The following is a 15850-nucleotide window of genomic DNA, read 5'->3' on the forward strand; positions in this document are numbered from 1 at the left end:
TCAATGAATGATTTATCATGATTGTCTTTTAGATCATTTTTATTATCCATGTAATCTATTCCATCGCCTTGCTGATAAATGAAATCATCCAACTTCATTAAAGCAAAACTTTTCCTTTTGTTTATATGTTTGGGAAGGAGAAGTGTGGAAACGGAGATGTAACTCCAAGATGTAAGGACGGCGAGAGACGGAATCTGGATTATTCTCCCGAGCTCGACATCCAGGAGCAGGGAAAGAGGGGGAGGCGTCCAGGGATATCCTATGCAGACCTGATAACAGAGGCAATTGAAAGCAGTGCTGAGGGAATGCTGACTCTCAAAGAGATATACTCCTACATTTCCTCAAAGCATCCATACTTCTCTCTCAAGAAAACCGGATGGCAGAACTCGATCAGGCACAACCTGAGTCTGAACAAATCCTTTTACAAGGTTCCAAGGACATCGGTGAATCCAGGGAAAGGCTCGTTCTGGAAGATAAACTACGAGTTCCAGACCAACAAGGGCTCGCAGAAGACCTACAGATCTAGGAATAAATATTCGTTCAATAGTCATCGCGATGCAGAAAAGAATGTCAACTCGATATCAGAACTTCTTGGAACACAGCAAGGCTTCTTCGACAACATTGGGGTCACAGAGGTTCCCTACGAGCGCCACACAACCGTCTTCGACGGAAATTTAACAAGTCTTAGTGACTGCCTCGACCAGAGTTACCAGAAGGAGTACTTCGACCACAACGACGACGTCTCAAACACAAACTACATTTTCTCGTTTAGGTGATAGAGAAATAAATTCAAATTAGATGTACACTCTTTTGCCCGTCTTCCCTGGATGTGCCCACCTCGAAATCAATCCCATCTCTATCCCCCATCATGAATGTCCCAGTGATTATTGTTCTGAAGGGCGTCAAGCCAACTGCCGAGAAAAGACTTCACGGCGACGATCTGGAGTTCAACAGGTTTCATAGGGCGCTGAGGCTTCTAATGGACTCCCCTCTCAACAAATCAAAAAAGATGAAGATCTATATCCACACAGCCAGGAACGCACTTGTAGAGCTGAGCTATCTTCTTGAGGTTCCCGAGAACCCTGCCGATCTCAGCGACGCTATGTCTTATTTGTTGAAGAGGATGGTTATCAAGTCGTCCGATGGAACCATGCTGGGAAAGGTGGTGAAGAATCCAGTGACAAACCACCTGCCTCCAAACTCCACGAAGATTAGGCTTTCTCCCAGAGGCTGCAAAATGTCCTCCAAGGATTTGGAGTCGTCTTTGGAGAGAGGATTCGTTTTCTTCATCGACGTCGGGAGGGAGGAGGAGAGGGAAGAAGCAGAATTCGACATGAAGTTGTCGGATTTCAAGCTTTCTCCTGAGAGCTGTTGCGCCAAAATAACAAATATGTTTGAGGAACTACTGCAGATCTTCTGATCCAAGAAAATGCTTTTGCGTGCCTACGGTCTCTGAAGGAGAGCAAGAGCGTTTGATTTGAAACAGATCTTTAGGAGAGAATGGTGCAGGCTTAAAACACTGGAGTCCCTAAAACAATTGTTTCGTCACAAATAGGTTTTATTCTCCGCAGTAGATCCGTTACACAGAATGTTTCTGGGAACAGTGGCATCGATTATCCTTGCTCTTGGCCTTATCAGAGGGGCATACCAGCAGGCAAAGGTGAGCTCACCCGCCCAGATGGTGATGGTTAAAGGAAACGGCATCAATCCAAAGCCTGAGTGCTATCAAATATATCAGGGTCCGATGCAGGCTCCTGTCTGTGCGACGTTTTCGCAGCCGGTAGTAACAACAGGAGTGGTTTCCCAAGGATCAGACCAGTCCAGGCTCAGCCCAGACCTTGTAAGGCTGATCCAATCGATTCCAGGCGCATCTGAGAAGCTGTCGAGCTTTCTCGAGTACAAGGGGATAACCCAGCCATGGCCAGAAATATTCGACTTCAGCTCGGACAAGCACTACGGCCTGCCTGCTCCAGAGCCTATGTTTTCTAAGATACAGTCTCTGCTGAACGTTCTTGAAGACATCAAAGAGCTTCTGTCGAACGAGCTGTTCAAGGTAGAGACATACATCAGCAGAGGAAAGGGCCATCTCTGCGAAAGCATCAAGAAACTTAGGAGGTACGACGGGATCCTGAAGAAATATCTGAAGAAGATATCATCTGCAAAGACAACCAAGTCCAAACACAACTATGCCACCAAGTACACAGAGTTTAGCGAAAAGGCGCACGAGGAAGCGAAGGCATATTACGAGACAAAAAAGTGGTTACAGACGATAGTAGCATTGTTTAGATCTCTTATTTAGCGAATCATATCGAGTGTGCCTAGGATTTCCCAAAATGTATGCAGGGCTGGCTTATTCCCCGGTTGGAGAGTCCCAATTAAACGACTTATGCTGTTCTCACGACTCCGCCTGCTCCTTCTTGAAGTCATTAAAGATCTCCATCATAAAGTCCAGGTCCTTGCTGTCCTCCAAGCTTTTTGCAAGGCGCCTGCCTTTGGGCGGACTGAACGGGTTGAATCTCCTCTTCTCCATCATCCTATCAATAAACGAGTTCAGTTGCCACATCGAGTCGCCCATCCTGCATCTGTAGATGGAATAGTTTGTGGGTGCAGCATAGACATGTCCGTGGATTATGTAATACATCCCCAGCGTCTCTGCAGTGTCCCCATGGTTGTATGCCTTTCTGATCACGAACAGCGTCTTCTCATGGTTGCTACTCTCCACCTCATAGAATATCCCTACCATCGAGAAGAGCTTGGACTTCTGGTCGAGTCCTCTGAACTGCGTCTGCATCTTGAGTATTTCATTATTGCAGGACTTGTCGTAGAAGGGCGACCCAGAGAAGTACTCCAGGACATTCGTATCGTCAAGAGGCTTTGAGCCGAGAAACCGCTGGTCTACAAAGCTGATGCTCTCTTCCCTCTCTTCCATTAAGGGAACACCATTCTGTGTCTTTTACAGAGGCTGCCGGAAAACACCCCGTACAAACTCGGAACAAAAGCACTTTATTCTGATTATCTTGTCCCGTGGAGATATGCTTACCATCTCCATCATCCGCTTCATGGTGACGGCTTGTTCTTGTCCAGAAAGTCTTTGATTGCCATCTTGATGGCATCTTCTGCCAACATGGAGCAGTGGAGCTTGATCGGTGGTAAGGAGAGCTTCTTTGCTATGTCTCTATTGGATATCTTCAATGACTCATCTATTGTCTTCTTCTTGATCCACTCCGTTGCCAGACTTGACGATGCAATTGCAGACCCGCATCCAAAGGTCTTAAACTTTGCATCCTCAATCACATTATCCTTCCCTACCTTTATCTGAAGCTTCATCACGTCTCCACAGGCCGGGGCCCCGACCATCCCAGTTCCGACTCGAGGATCCGTCTTGTCAAGAGACCCAACGTTTCTCGGATTTTCAAAGTGGTCCACAACACTCGAGTCGTACTTCCCTGTTATTCCGCTCAGTTCCTGGAGTGCAGACATGCCAGGGTTGCTACTGTCATTTTTAACTCCTACTCATTCCTCAAAGCTCAAAATCTTTATGGAGTCTCTTGTGAGAAGGAACAGGCTGTCTCCAAGTGCAATATACTGGACCACCTCCCCAATAGAGATCAGACTTTTGAAAGACCAATCGTCACGGGCTATTTCGACACAGCTCTTCGTCACTCTAATCTTCTGGGCCCCGCATTCCATGATTCCTTTCTCTCTTCTGCACGAAAAACTATCGGAAATAAGCTGCAGCCTGCTGTTGTAAACCCTCGACTCCCCATTTCTATATGTGCACAAAACCATTCGATCTCCAAACTTCACATCAACCATCCAGTCAACGCACATGTAGCACATTATTTCCCTGAGCTTTGCGTCATATTTCCTCTCGTTGTTCTTCACGAGGTGGAGCAGTATATTGTAGAACAGGAATCTGCATCTCTGGTTCATGGCCTTCTTTTTTACCAGAAACGTCAGGAGATGGAGGTCCATGCTCCTTGTTCTCGTGCATCTAAACCTTTCATCGTATCTGTATATTCTAATCATGCCGTTTCTGTATAGCAGGAGATGTCCGTCGATCACATAGAACTCATCTCCCTTAAGCTCTATGGAGAATGTTTTAATCTTTTCTCCAGATAGGTTATATTCGTTCAGCGAAAAGAAAGGCCCCAGAGTGTCCAGCCTTACCACGTGGGACGCTGCCTCAAGATATTTCTTGTACTCCTTGGAAACTGTCTTATCCAACGGAGCCTCCATCGCCTCATCATACTCGACCGCTAAATACTGATGAAACATGCTAAAACTTCGTCAGAGGCTGGTTTGAAGAGCCGCGTCCGTAGATAACAAGAACCATTCACATTTATTCATAGACGAAACAAGGCCTCAGTTCACAAACTTCCCAAGATGGCAGTTTTTCGAATCAACCTCTTTGATACTTGGATCCATAAGATCTCTGTTTCTGATAAGAAAGGAGATATCCTTGTCTTCTTCGCTTAGGAATTGTTTCCTCTCCTCATCCGCATTCCTTTTCTGGCGCGCTTTCACCTTCAGGCCTTCTCTGCTCTTGACATAGTCCCTTGCATTGTATGTATTTCTGATTCCGTCAAAAAACAGATTGGAGTCGGAGTACTTCGATTGGAATCCTCCCATCACGAGGGTTGGAAATTTAGGATAACATCTTGCGTCGTGGGTGGGGTCTATGGAATCATAGAATTGACCCGGGGTCGCTATACGGAGGAGACCCAATACTTGTTGATTCCAGGCTGTTTTCCTCGGAATGTGGGTGGTCGCCTCCTAAATCCCCCATGATCCTAAGCCTTCCCAAAGGTACAGTAGCTTTCTTTTCACTTAGAAGGTCCCCAGGAGCGCCAAGGGATATTCTTCCAATCTCTCCTGCCTCCTCCTCATCACTAATTCCTGCATCACTGCTCGTTATCGAACTTAGGGAGGAGGATGTTTTGCTAGCCAGAGGCGTGTATTCCCCAGAAGACTCTGAAGACCTGTCGTGTTCCTCCCGATGGTGCTTAAAGCACAGTGGACACTCCCCGTTCGATTCATGTACAGATGTCGTTACAGCTCTGTGGGTGCCAGAGTCGTGCTCATTCTCAGTACCATAAAAAGAAAGACTTAGGCTGGAGAGGAAGTTTTTTGCATCAAACTCATCTCTATGAGTGTCACTCTTTTCTATGGGGAGAAAGAAGGTTTCTGGCTCTTCAACACCTCTGTCCTCGACCTGGTGTCTGGATTCTGGGTCCTCTGTTCTCTTTGTGGTACCTAGCTTCTGAAGCTCTTTTTTCTGGCCTACACCCTTGTTCGCCAGAGGCAGACTGTTCTCAAAGTCAAAATGGTCGTCCTGCTCTTGCTCAAGAATGTTTACAATGCTCTTGGAAACTCCATCCCTTTCTGTCTTCGCACGCTCCTGCTTATCTATGGGCACCTCGTAAGTAAGACTCTCAGGAAGTATCACGGGAATCTCATTTACATCCTCAATATCCAGCAAGGGAATCTCCAGGGGCTGGGAATCGCTGGAGACATCGGGAAAGCTTTCATCGCAGGATGGCTTCCTAAGGCTTGGGCTCATGAGGTTGTATGCAGGTGTTTTTTCCTGAACATCCCATGCATAGGTGCTAGACACAGACTCGGAGTGGCTATCGCTTCCACAAACAACATCCTTTAGCCTGCTGCTAATAATGTCCTTTCCTCGCAGCTTCCTTCTGAGTCTTCTAACATCGTTCCTAATGATCTCACTATTGAACTCAACCTTGCAGCGCCTCTGACTAAAGGGAACCTTGTAGAGCTCTCCCATTCCTATCTGGCATCCTAGAAGTACATCCACACCGACCTGGAGACTAACCGCCCTTACATACTCGAGGTCGCTGTTGTAGACCAGAAGCGGAACCACTCGTCTTCTATTCATCTCCAGGAACCTCAGGAGATCCTCCTCGTCCTTCGAGTAGATGTTCTCTATCCCAAGAATGTAGTCTCCGACCACCATTCCTGCCTTCTCCGCGGGAGATTCAGGATTTACCCGAAGAACCTCCATCGAAAGAAGACAGGCAATGCTCTGGTGGAACTTCACACTGATTCCAAGCCGGGTCTTGTCCTTCCTTGGTATCTCAAGAATAGAGGTCTCCATGGTTCTCATGTCTATCAGCTCCAGCTGAAGAGCTTTGCTCTCCCACTCCTTGTTCATCGTCAACGCATCATCCTTGCTCTCGATGGCCTTTCCATTGAAGCTAACTATCGAGTGTATGAACGGAAGAATGCCGTTTTTGTGCGACACGCTGTCCTCGGAAACCTTCAGTATTTGCAGCGATTTGATCGCTGATAAGCACGCTCCCATTTTCTTTGTAATTCCATTTTTTTATTTATTCGTCCGCAAGCCAAAATCCGCGAAACGATTGAGCCCTGCATCCCATTTGTCGGCACCTCTCCCCAGTATTGGCCCGCACGAGCCCGAAGGAATGCTTAGCAGCGCGTAGGACGCCCGTCGGCATGCAGATCCAGTAGGCCGGGAACCCTATTAATTATTTTTCTCTACGTTACCCGTCGAAGAAATGGAAGGCGAAAGCGACATAGAAAGGCTTCAACGCATGCAGCAGTCATATCTCGGTGCCCAGGAGAAGCCGGTCTCGAGCGTGTACGTAAAGAATCTGGATGCTTCTGTCACCAACTCAGACATTGCCGCACACTTCAGGTCCTGCGGAAACATGTCTGGAATAAATGTTGTTAACCCAAAGAACTCCAAGAAGTATGCAGTGATCGACTTCACTTCCGAGAGATCTGTTGAAATGTCCTTGCTCTTCAACGGATCCGTGCTCAAAGGAAAAAAGATTGTTGTCCAGAAAAAAAGAGAAGCCGATAAAAAATAGTCTGTATCCATTGTTTACACCCCTGTCTTCCTTCGCTTGGCCTTACCTGTTTCCTGTCCCCGGGCCCTATTTCTTGGCCTGTCGTCAACTAACAATGGCTTGAAATCGATATCGTCTCTGAAGAGGACATATCGAATAGAGCTCCCTCTTACTGTGTAGGTGCTCGCTGGTGCTCCGTCAACCACAACATCGACCATCTCAACGTTCATCGTTTTGTCAACAGAAACTATCTTGCCCTCGATCCTCCTGCCTTCTTTTGTCTCGATCTTGACTCTTTCGTTTTTGCATTTTCTCAGAACCCGCACAAGCTTCATTTGTGGGTGCTCTGCCGTGTAGAGTCATTTCCGTTGTATGCCACAGAGACCGAGATAATCTGACAGCCAGCCGGATTAAATTTTTTAGCCGCTCACCCATAATGAAGGAGCTGGTCGATGTCCTGTACTACGACTACATCCTGTACAAGCTTGCAAGCCTGTATACACTAGAGAATGCCGGCAATGAGGTAGGCCAGTACCAGAAGATAGCACAGAAGCTCCTGGTGAAGCTTCGCTCGGACAAGGTGGTCTTTGACGCTGAGGTGGGGCTGAAGTTTGCATACATAAAGCTGTACGACCTCCACCTGTCCTTTCCAAAGTGCACTGGAAGGCTCCATGTCTCCTGCTGCCAGAAACACTATCTACAGTTTCTCGGCACCTCCTACGACTATCTCACGAAGATCATGGCGGAGTACTCTTCTCTGAAGGAATGCATTCCATTCAACCACCTTCTGAATACCGTGGTGACGATGGCCTTCATCAGCTCTCCCACGCTGGAGCACTTCGTCAGCCTAAATAGAGACGAGGGCTTTGAGCCTATGAAGCCGTACCTTGCCAGGCAGGGAATCAAGGTTGACAGCGAAGAGGATTTTGGAAACGAGAAAGAAAGGCTCCTCAAGACTCTGAAGATCAAGGCCAAGGACGAGAACAAGCTCTTCAACAAAACATTCCAGTACGTGATGGACGAGCTCAAGAAAATATTTCTGTCCTTTGATGTTCCTCTTCTCCAGTTTTTTGGAACCAGCGAGGTAATCCAACTGAAGGAGCTTTATCCCAATGCATTTGAAGGCCTTGAAGAGCTTCCTGCATCATCAACAAGCTACAAGGAGGAGATCTTGAAGGAATACCTAGATGTGAGGAATTCTCTCAGCAAGACCAGGAGCGCATTCATAAATCCTAAGGATAAGGGAGAGAAGATACTGTGGGGGTCTGATACCAGCCCCTCTGATCGATAAGTCCCACCCCTTCCTGCTCAGAGAGGACACAGCGGTGTCCAGGAGATTGCTCCCTAAACTGTCTCTTAAAGGCCTATTAGTAAATCTGCCATCGAAATGCGCTCCTTTGTTCTCTATCGAGTCACCTCCATGTTTCGACAGGCAGCTGATTAATTCTGTTGTTATAAACACTTCAAATTGATATCATTTATTTGGAAATGGCCGGAGTCTAAGGTCCCTCGCTGATATCCTTATATTAGAAAATCTTTTAATCTTGAAACATGTCAATGAAATTAAATTGCAGGTTTGTTTACATAAATCCAAAAGCTTAAATTCATCTCGAAACTTGCCCTTAATGAAAGTACTACAAAAGCTCAGCCTTCTCCTGTTCCTGGTCTTCGGCCTTGCATATGCACATGAAAACCCCAAAACATCAAACGATAAGAATGAAGGTGGTAGTGATGATGAAAATAAAGAGGGTAAGGATGGTAAAAAGGATAGCTCAGCTCTGGGGCTGTCCACCAGCCTGCTCGGGCTTGGTGCTATCCTTGCCATCTGCCTGGCCAAATAAACCCTGCTCTTGACTTGTACAATCAATTTTATTTGTTTTCTTCGTCACACGGCCCAAGAAGCAGCCATAAAATACATCCTTATTAGAGTTTAGTTCCCATCCTCATCTCCAGCCTGGATATCATCTCGTCCTTCTTCCTGAGTCTGTCTGCCATTGCCGAGTAGAGGTCCCTTATCCTTTCTTCGTTTCTCCTGCATTCGTTGAATCTCCTTTCCAGAGCCTGGTTGCTTGCCTTTAGCTCTTTGTTCTCCCTTCCCTTCTTCTCGAGATATCTTTTACAGGCTTCCAGGTCTTTTCTAGCAATGCTGAACTCCTTGTTAAAGTCCTCAAGGAACTCCATCGTTCTTCTGTGCATGGCGTCCTTGTTGTTCTCTGCAAAGCTCATGGCCTCATTGGCCTCCTTATCCACCACTCTCAACCTCCTGGAAAGGTCTTTGTACGAACCTTTGAGCCTCCTTACAATCTCGTCCAATGGTCCCGACGGATCCACTCCAAGAGTTTTCAGGAATCTTTTGTTGTCCTCTGCAATCCCAACCATTTTCTTGTACTCCTCTTCTTTGCTTCGGAGATCCTTGACCTCCTGGCGCAGGGCATCCACCTCCTGGTCCATCTTCTCCTTCACTCCTCTTTCTCCCAGCATCTTCCTTGCAAGGTCTATCTTGGCATCTATGCCATACGCCATCTTTTCAACCTCTCCGAGTCTTCTATCGCACTCTCTACCTTTCTCTTGGAGAACATCCTTCAGAAACATCTCGAGATCCTTCGATCTCTCTAGATCAGACATGTGGTCCACACACTTCTTCTTCTGCCTTTCCATCTCCTCCACCAGCTCGCTTCTTTCTCTTCTCATTCTTTCTATCTCAGCTCTCATCTTGTGAGCCTCAGAACTTCCTCCGTCCAGAGACATCTTGTACGACAGCGCCCTCTTCTCATTCTCACACACCTCGAGCCTTCTCTTTAGCTCACTCCTCGATGCCTTCAGCTGCTCAACTTCTCTTCTTAACTCCTCATTCCCCAGCGCCAGCTCCTGCTTTTCCCTTGTCTCCCGCATATAGTTCTCGCTCACTTCCTTCAGATACAGCTCATTCGACTGCTTCTGCCTGTACATCTCCTCGTACTCCTTCTCCATGCCCTTGTGGTGCTCTCTCATCCGATTCATCTCGGCCTCCTTGAGACTCACCTTTTCCTCAAGGTTCCTCACAATCCCTTGAAGATGGGAAATCTTGCTGCTGTACTCGTTTCTTTCTCTCTCCCGCTCATATGCGATCTGGTCCTTTTCCTTGTTGCTGTTCAAAAGGGCATTCTTGTATGACAGAAGCTCCTTCTCAATCTGGGCCTTCTCTTCCTTCTCATGCCCCATCTTCTCGATGAGGCTCTTCTGCTCGTCAATAGCATTCTTACTTCTGTTGAAACACTCGCTCAGCATTCCGTTTTCTTCCCGAAGCTTGGCATTGACCCCATTGACATTCTCCAGGTGCTTGAGAAGCCTGCCGTTCTCCTCTTCGAGCATGGAAATTTTGTTGAGGTACTCCTGCAAGCTGCTTCCAAGCTTGGCTTCGGCGTCCTCCTTTTCTTTCCTTAGCCGGGTAGCCATCTCCTCCATCCCTTCAATCCGCCGGCTAAGCTCCTCATTCTCCCCCTCAAGAATGTCTATCGACCTCTTGCTGTCAAGAAGAAGCTTCTGGATATCCTCCTGGATGTTCCCCGTAGAGCTTGCCTTATAGTGAGAAAGCTGGTGCTTAATCTCAAAGTTCTCATTCCTCAGCTCCTCGATTTCTCTCTCATAATCCTTAACAGTCCTGATCCTTTGCAAAGGATTGAATTGGAGCGAAAATGAATGTTCTCCCATCGCACGGGTTAAGGGTATGCATCCTCAACAAAAATCTCAGGAATTGCTGAAAGGCAACGGATGGCTCTTAGGTACCGCTGTCTTTAATGCCGGTACCTGCGATTTCAGCTCCCTTTTATTTGCCCTGCCGTAGGAATGGGAAGCAGACACTCAAGGATAAAGAAATCACCTCATGAGGTCCTGGGCCTATCTCCGGTGTCCACCAGGAAGGAGATCAGAGACCGGTATAAAAGCCTCATACTCAAGGTTCACCCGGACGTGCAGAAGGTTCACTCCTCCCAGGCATCCAAGGAGGCGGTAGAGATAATGGATGCATATACATCCATCATGAAGTCTCCTCCTCTCTTCGAGTTCTACAACGAGGAGCTTTTCAGGGAAGACCTTCGCAAATATGCCGAGGACTTCTTCGAAAGAATAAGCGATTACTGTGGAATTCCAGGCGCTCCGAAGTTCTGTAGCCCCGACTTCGAAAGATTCTACCATATGTTTACCAACTTCAGAACCCAGAAGGCATTTGGGACCGAGGAAGAGAGGAGCGAGTTTTGTAGGGGTGTTAGGAGGGTGGCCAGGATCGTCAGGGATCTGGACAAAAGAATCGGCACAGACAGCTTTCCAGTCGAGATCCCCCCTGCTCCTGCCAGAGTAAAGGAAAGAAAGACCAAGACCTATCCGTTCAATTGCACCCACTGTGAGAAGGGATTCCACTCCCAGAATCAGATCATAAACCACTTCAGAAGCAGAAAGCACTTTGAGAGAGTGGGTCTGACCGAAAAGACACCAAGAAAGTACATAGAAAACCAGATCCAAGAAGTTACTCAGCAGAACTCCATCGAGGTAGTCCAAAAGCCCCATAGAGAAGAGAAGCCAGAGAGTCTAGAGAGTTGTAAGATCGAGGAACAAGGTGACATTAAGAAAACAACTGCCAGGCAGGAGCCCATCCCATTCAGAACATGTGCGAAGTGTAGAGCTGTACTCAGTAGTAGATCAGAGTTGCTTATGCATCTAAGAACAGACCACAAGGAGCCTTAAGAGTAGAGTTTAATATCAAAGCAGACGTATCTGCAGGGAGGTCAACAGCTCCATCGGTGAAATAGCCCATCTTTCATCTTTACCAATCCCGTAAATACTAGACTTTTTAGATGTTTGTCGAAGTCCTCATCAAAAGCCTCCTCTTCCTTTGAGGTCCCCACAGCATCTTTGGCTAGTCTTTTCAAGTCCTCATACCCAAGCCTCCGGGTAAGCTCCTTGTATATCACTGTGCTCAAACTGCCTTTGGACAGATACAGCTCGGGATTGAGCAAGGAAGATCTTATGGAAGCAAACACATCCGGTGCGAACGAAAGCTCTACACCCCTGCTGATGTACTTTCCTCCCAGCCTCTTCTCAATGTTTCTATAGTTCTCGACCCTTTCGTCTCTTGTATCGTCTGGGTATCTCACAAACTCGAATCTGCAATGCTTGAACAGGCTCATCTTGCAAAGAAAAAACTCGAAGTTTGCTACATAAAACAGGACTTCTTTGTTGAGCAGGAAGAGCTCCTTGAAGGCCCTGAGCGTGACATCCCCGTTGGTAAAGTGGAGCACATATCTCCTCTCTGGGTGGATCACATAGGTCCTCTGTAGATCGGAAATAACCTCTGCCCCGGGGACATTTGCTGTCGAAGCTATCCTTATGATCATACAAAGGGATTGGCAAAAATCGGCGGAAAGACCCGAGGCAGCAGAGAAACTCGAAGTAAAGCTGGGGTTTATTTTACACCACATCCTCCCTGAGACATAGGGCCAGGGCATCTTACTCTTCCAGACGATTGCATATCCAGTTTATTCCCTTGTGAACGCCCAGGAACGCCTTCGACTCCTCGTAGAGAATAAACTCAATTTTCCCGTGAGCTATTTCGTCACAGGTCCTCTTGAGCTCCTGAACAGCCTCACTTCCGTAGATATCCGATCTGCACAGAACAACAATGGTGTCCCTCGTCTTTATTGCATCCTCGTTGATGAGTGCAATGCATCTCTCGACAGAGGCCTTGTTATCCGCATTCACAGCAAAGACCACCGCAGCTGCGAGGCTTGTATGGATCCCTCTTATTTCATACAGGTCTGCATTGTCATCCAATGACTGGAAAATCAGCTCCATCCCATTCGCAATGCAGGTATCTTCAGAAAAGGGCCGGAGTGATTTGTCCTCCTTGTATCCAGAGACAGAGTGCTTCAAAACGTGCCTCTGGTCCTCCTGGCGCCCCAGTAGCGCGACAATATACTTCTTTCTCGTTACTCCACAGCACAGAGAAAGAATCCACTCCATCGTTGATGGGCAAAAAATTGACAACAAATACTACTAGGCCACAAAACCTTACATTTAATCGAAGCCATTCATTGTCCCAGAAGACCCTCAGCCTCGCACCTCAAGGCTCTGCTTTTTTCTATAAGTACTGAAACCGCCTTCTCTAGCAGGTAAAGCGGATCCAGAAACACGGTGTTGATTGTAAATAGGAAGTAGTCAGACCTCCTTCCAATAAATATCTTGTCCTTGAACTCCTCATGTCTAAGCGCCTCTCTGCTCATCGAATCCAGCCGAGGATTACTCACATAGGCCTTCATTCTCCCGTCGCTGGGCCTTACATCTATGACTCCCTCCGAAAAACATTTCTGCAGCTTGTAGGCATCCTCATCAAAGATGTCTCCTATCTCAATCAATGGCATGAGCCTGTAGGTTGCTGGACACACCGGACTCCACTTCGCATGCACCTTCCCCACATTCTTGGTGCACACAAGCTCTGCACTTATCTTTTGTCCACGAGCTAGCCTAAACATAAGCACCCTGCTGCTGAACTTGACATCCCTGAAAATCTCCCTCTGGCTCCCCACTGGATTCCATCTGATGTCATCCGAATATACATTCAGAACACCTTCAGACTCGTTCCTAACATCAAGAGTAAACCTAAGAGAGTTCCTTTCGTCCAATTCTTCGCCCGCAAACTCGAACATCTCCGGGTCTACCTCCAAGGGGACCAGCCCCAGCCTGTGTGCTATAAACTCGTCCGGGAACACGCTCTCGTTTTCCTTCAGAAAAATGTCCCGCACTGCCATCGTGGGAACCTCGCTCGAGAGTATGCGCCTCAGAGCATTGGCAATGGAGCAGTCGACATTGATCAGGTCAAACTCTAACTTCTCCGAGCTGTACTCTGTTATCCTTATCTCTATCTCATCCACAGTCTGCTCAAATGACTTTGCCTCTGCACAATACAGGTCAGTCATCATCTCTCTTCCCAGCTTGTGTATCTTCGACATCAGCCCCTAGGGCAAAATTTTCGGTCTCCTTATCGCCAACCCAGTCGTCCGAACATGCCGGTCGCACCAGAAACACCTTGACCATTCCATCAGCTCCCCCCGTAGCACATCTGCTCCCATCCTCGTTGAAGGATACCACATTCACCTGCCTGCCATGCTCTCTGCTTCTCTTCCAGACCACCAGCTCTCCTTTTCTAAACCCCAGACTCACCACATCGCCAGACTCAAGCCCCACAACCAGGAGATACTCTCTGGGCGAAAAGCACAAAGAAGTGGCCTCGCAGTCAAATCTGGACATGTACTTCACCCTGAGCTCCGGGAGCTCATACACAAGCACACTCTTGTCCCGAGAACATGTAGCAAGATATTTCGAGTCGTGGCTAAAGCTGCAGTCCCACACAATCCTCCTGTGGTCTTTTAGTCTCCGGGCAAGCTTGATGTCCTTGCCGACATTGTAGACAGACACCGTTCTGTCCTTCGAGGCTGCCGCTAGATACCTCCCGTCGCGCGAAAACACCAGCCTCTCTATTCCGTAATCATGCTCCTCTATGTAATCAATAAGCTCAAAAGCCCGGTTCCACACAAAAATCCCAGAAAACTTCTTTAGCGACGATCTGTTGCAAGAAACAATAAAGTCCTTTGACACGGCCAGGTCAGACACATCGAAATAATGTCCGTAAACTTTCTTTATCTCGTTGAATGTCGTTACAGACAGCAGCTGCTCGTTGAGGGACTCAAACACAAAGTCCTCACAAACCTCGTTTGTCAGAGACAGCTCTGCACAAACAGCCGCAAACTTCAGGCTGTTGACATCAGGGAAAAAATCGTCCAGGGATCTCCTGTGGTGGGAGACGGCCATCCTTCGAAGCGATTCAGCTATGCCCTTGCTGCAGCTTTCCACCCACATGCATGACATATAAAACACCTGTGTGGGCTCATAGACCCTTAAAATCGTCTCCTGTGCAGATCCTATGAACTGGAGGTCCTCCTCGTTAAGAAATCTCGCCGACGTCAAAGCATATCCATGCTTCTGGGGCCTGCCTACCTCGTGCCCCCTGTAGAATATCCTGGATGTCATGTCAAGCGATGCCGTCAGTAGAAACTCCCCCCTCCAGTCGATGGACTTCACCCCGTCAACATGCCCAGAAATAAAGCCCTCAAGCACATCTCCAAACTTGTAAAATCCCCCCGAACGAGACTGGCCTATAATCGAATTTCCAACCATCAGCACACCAAGAAATGCTCCTTCCCCGCCAAGCCTCATCACATCCTCCCATACCGACCCCTTCTTCCAGTGGATTATCGAGTTGTCCGCAGACGAGCTAAGCAAATCCCCCTCCTCTGTCCACCATAGCCCATAGACCCAATCCGTGTGGCCGTTGAGGGTCTGAACATGCTCAAGACACATGTCTCCCTCAACAACCCTCCATATCTTTACCGTCTCGTCCTGTGAGGATGTAGCAACATATGTCTCTCCCCCTAGCCGCGCAGACTTGATGTCATGAATGCTATCGCCGTGTCCTTCAACTTCTCGCCACCTTGCACCGCTGCCAGTAACGTCCAGCACAAAAATACTTCCCTTTCTGCTTCCAACAAACGTCTTGTTCCAAGCAGCCGTTAAACACGTGGGAATCCATTCGTTCTTGATCTCTTGTCTGACGACATTGTCATCTATATCATACACAAAGGTTGTGTCTATCGTACAGAACATGGCGCTTGATCTGTCTACAAATCCAACAGCTTCTATGCAGCCCCCGAAGCTATACTTCTTGATCTCTCCGTCTCTTATCAGATACCCTCCTCCGTCGACATCTCCCACCACCATCATGTTGTGCTCACACTCAACAGCATTCACATCGCCGTCCATGTAAAGCACAGAAAGAATCTTCTCCTCATCGGCTATAACAATGTTAGGCCCTGACCCATAGGCAATCTTATCTCCAAACATGGAAGAAACCTTTGGCTTCCGTGTGCACCCTGCAGATATGAAAATAGAGTCCATGAGACACCTAAGGGATAAAAATTTGAACTCAAAAG

The 15850-nt window shown here is 47.6% G+C and overlaps 18 protein-coding genes across 18 annotated transcripts; 7 read left to right on the forward strand and 11 right to left on the reverse strand.

Moving 5' to 3' along the window:
- Positions 1-125: 125 nt before the first annotated feature.
- On the forward strand, positions 126-776 carry ECU01_0470 (forkhead/HNF3 transcription factor; the record flags this gene model as incomplete). Its single annotated transcript, NM_001415561.1, has 1 exon — positions 126-776. The coding sequence occupies one exon, from the start codon at positions 126-128 to the stop codon at positions 774-776; it is 651 nt and encodes a 216-aa protein (NP_001402131.1).
- A 92-nt stretch (positions 777-868) lies between these two features.
- Positions 869-1420, forward strand: ECU01_0480 (uncharacterized protein; the record flags this gene model as incomplete). The annotated part of the gene is made up of 1 exon (NM_001415562.1): positions 869-1420. One exon carries the CDS (start codon positions 869-871, stop codon positions 1418-1420), a length of 552 nt encoding a protein of 183 aa, NP_001402132.1.
- A 168-nt stretch (positions 1421-1588) lies between these two features.
- On the forward strand, positions 1589-2299 carry ECU01_0490 (uncharacterized protein; the record flags this gene model as incomplete). Its single annotated transcript, NM_001415564.1, has 1 exon — positions 1589-2299. The coding sequence occupies one exon, from the start codon at positions 1589-1591 to the stop codon at positions 2297-2299; it is 711 nt and encodes a 236-aa protein (NP_001402133.1).
- Positions 2300-2395: 96 nt separating this feature from the next.
- On the reverse strand, positions 2396-2929 carry ECU01_0500 (uncharacterized protein; the record flags this gene model as incomplete). The annotated part of the gene is made up of 1 exon (NM_001415566.1): positions 2396-2929. One exon carries the CDS (start codon positions 2927-2929, stop codon positions 2396-2398), a length of 534 nt encoding a protein of 177 aa, NP_001402134.1.
- Positions 2930-3057: 128 nt separating this feature from the next.
- ECU01_0510 (Fe-S cluster assembly protein IscU) lies at positions 3058-3480 on the reverse strand (the record flags this gene model as incomplete). Its single annotated transcript, NM_001415567.1, has 1 exon — positions 3058-3480. The coding sequence occupies one exon, from the start codon at positions 3478-3480 to the stop codon at positions 3058-3060; it is 423 nt and encodes a 140-aa protein (NP_001402135.1).
- A 33-nt stretch (positions 3481-3513) lies between these two features.
- On the reverse strand, positions 3514-4239 carry ECU01_0520 (uncharacterized protein; the record flags this gene model as incomplete). The annotated part of the gene is made up of 1 exon (NM_001415569.1): positions 3514-4239. One exon carries the CDS (start codon positions 4237-4239, stop codon positions 3514-3516), a length of 726 nt encoding a protein of 241 aa, NP_001402136.1.
- A 126-nt stretch (positions 4240-4365) lies between these two features.
- On the reverse strand, positions 4366-4632 carry ECU01_0525 (uncharacterized protein; the record flags this gene model as incomplete). The annotated part of the gene is made up of 1 exon (NM_001415572.1): positions 4366-4632. The coding sequence occupies one exon, from the start codon at positions 4630-4632 to the stop codon at positions 4366-4368; it is 267 nt and encodes an 88-aa protein (NP_001402460.1).
- A 55-nt stretch (positions 4633-4687) lies between these two features.
- On the reverse strand, positions 4688-6325 carry ECU01_0530 (uncharacterized protein; the record flags this gene model as incomplete). The annotated part of the gene is made up of 1 exon (NM_001415574.1): positions 4688-6325. One exon carries the CDS (start codon positions 6323-6325, stop codon positions 4688-4690), a length of 1638 nt encoding a protein of 545 aa, NP_001402137.1.
- A 214-nt stretch (positions 6326-6539) lies between these two features.
- Positions 6540-6854, forward strand: ECU01_0540 (uncharacterized protein; the record flags this gene model as incomplete). The annotated part of the gene is made up of 1 exon (NM_001415576.1): positions 6540-6854. One exon carries the CDS (start codon positions 6540-6542, stop codon positions 6852-6854), a length of 315 nt encoding a protein of 104 aa, NP_001402138.1.
- Positions 6855-6868: 14 nt separating this feature from the next.
- Positions 6869-7168, reverse strand: ECU01_0545 (small nuclear ribonucleoprotein; the record flags this gene model as incomplete). Its single annotated transcript, NM_001415579.1, has 1 exon — positions 6869-7168. The coding sequence occupies one exon, from the start codon at positions 7166-7168 to the stop codon at positions 6869-6871; it is 300 nt and encodes a 99-aa protein (NP_001402139.1).
- Positions 7169-7269: 101 nt separating this feature from the next.
- Positions 7270-8124, forward strand: ECU01_0550 (uncharacterized protein; the record flags this gene model as incomplete). The annotated part of the gene is made up of 1 exon (NM_001415580.1): positions 7270-8124. The coding sequence occupies one exon, from the start codon at positions 7270-7272 to the stop codon at positions 8122-8124; it is 855 nt and encodes a 284-aa protein (NP_001402140.1).
- A 334-nt stretch (positions 8125-8458) lies between these two features.
- Positions 8459-8674, forward strand: ECU01_0555 (uncharacterized protein; the record flags this gene model as incomplete). Its single annotated transcript, NM_001415581.1, has 1 exon — positions 8459-8674. The coding sequence occupies one exon, from the start codon at positions 8459-8461 to the stop codon at positions 8672-8674; it is 216 nt and encodes a 71-aa protein (NP_001402461.1).
- Positions 8675-8756: 82 nt separating this feature from the next.
- ECU01_0560 (uncharacterized protein) lies at positions 8757-10523 on the reverse strand (the record flags this gene model as incomplete). The annotated part of the gene is made up of 1 exon (NM_001415584.1): positions 8757-10523. The coding sequence occupies one exon, from the start codon at positions 10521-10523 to the stop codon at positions 8757-8759; it is 1767 nt and encodes a 588-aa protein (NP_001402141.1).
- A 135-nt stretch (positions 10524-10658) lies between these two features.
- On the forward strand, positions 10659-11552 carry ECU01_0570 (uncharacterized protein; the record flags this gene model as incomplete). The annotated part of the gene is made up of 1 exon (NM_001415586.1): positions 10659-11552. The coding sequence occupies one exon, from the start codon at positions 10659-10661 to the stop codon at positions 11550-11552; it is 894 nt and encodes a 297-aa protein (NP_001402142.1).
- A 41-nt stretch (positions 11553-11593) lies between these two features.
- On the reverse strand, positions 11594-12202 carry ECU01_0580 (uncharacterized protein; the record flags this gene model as incomplete). Its single annotated transcript, NM_001415587.1, has 1 exon — positions 11594-12202. The coding sequence occupies one exon, from the start codon at positions 12200-12202 to the stop codon at positions 11594-11596; it is 609 nt and encodes a 202-aa protein (NP_001402143.1).
- A 112-nt stretch (positions 12203-12314) lies between these two features.
- On the reverse strand, positions 12315-12827 carry ECU01_0590 (uncharacterized protein; the record flags this gene model as incomplete). Its single annotated transcript, NM_001415590.1, has 1 exon — positions 12315-12827. One exon carries the CDS (start codon positions 12825-12827, stop codon positions 12315-12317), a length of 513 nt encoding a protein of 170 aa, NP_001402144.1.
- A 68-nt stretch (positions 12828-12895) lies between these two features.
- On the reverse strand, positions 12896-13813 carry ECU01_0600 (DNA-directed RNA polymerase core subunit RPC40; the record flags this gene model as incomplete). Its single annotated transcript, NM_001415591.1, has 1 exon — positions 12896-13813. One exon carries the CDS (start codon positions 13811-13813, stop codon positions 12896-12898), a length of 918 nt encoding a protein of 305 aa, NP_001402145.1.
- On the reverse strand, positions 13773-15815 carry ECU01_0610 (uncharacterized protein; the record flags this gene model as incomplete). Its single annotated transcript, NM_001415594.1, has 1 exon — positions 13773-15815. One exon carries the CDS (start codon positions 15813-15815, stop codon positions 13773-13775), a length of 2043 nt encoding a protein of 680 aa, NP_001402146.1.
- Positions 15816-15850: the final 35 nt, after the last annotated feature.

The sequence above is a fragment of the Encephalitozoon cuniculi genome, chromosome I, assembly GCF_000091225.2.
Source record: "Encephalitozoon cuniculi GB-M1 chromosome I, complete sequence".
Classification (NCBI taxonomy): Eukaryota; Fungi; Microsporidia; family Unikaryonidae; genus Encephalitozoon; species Encephalitozoon cuniculi.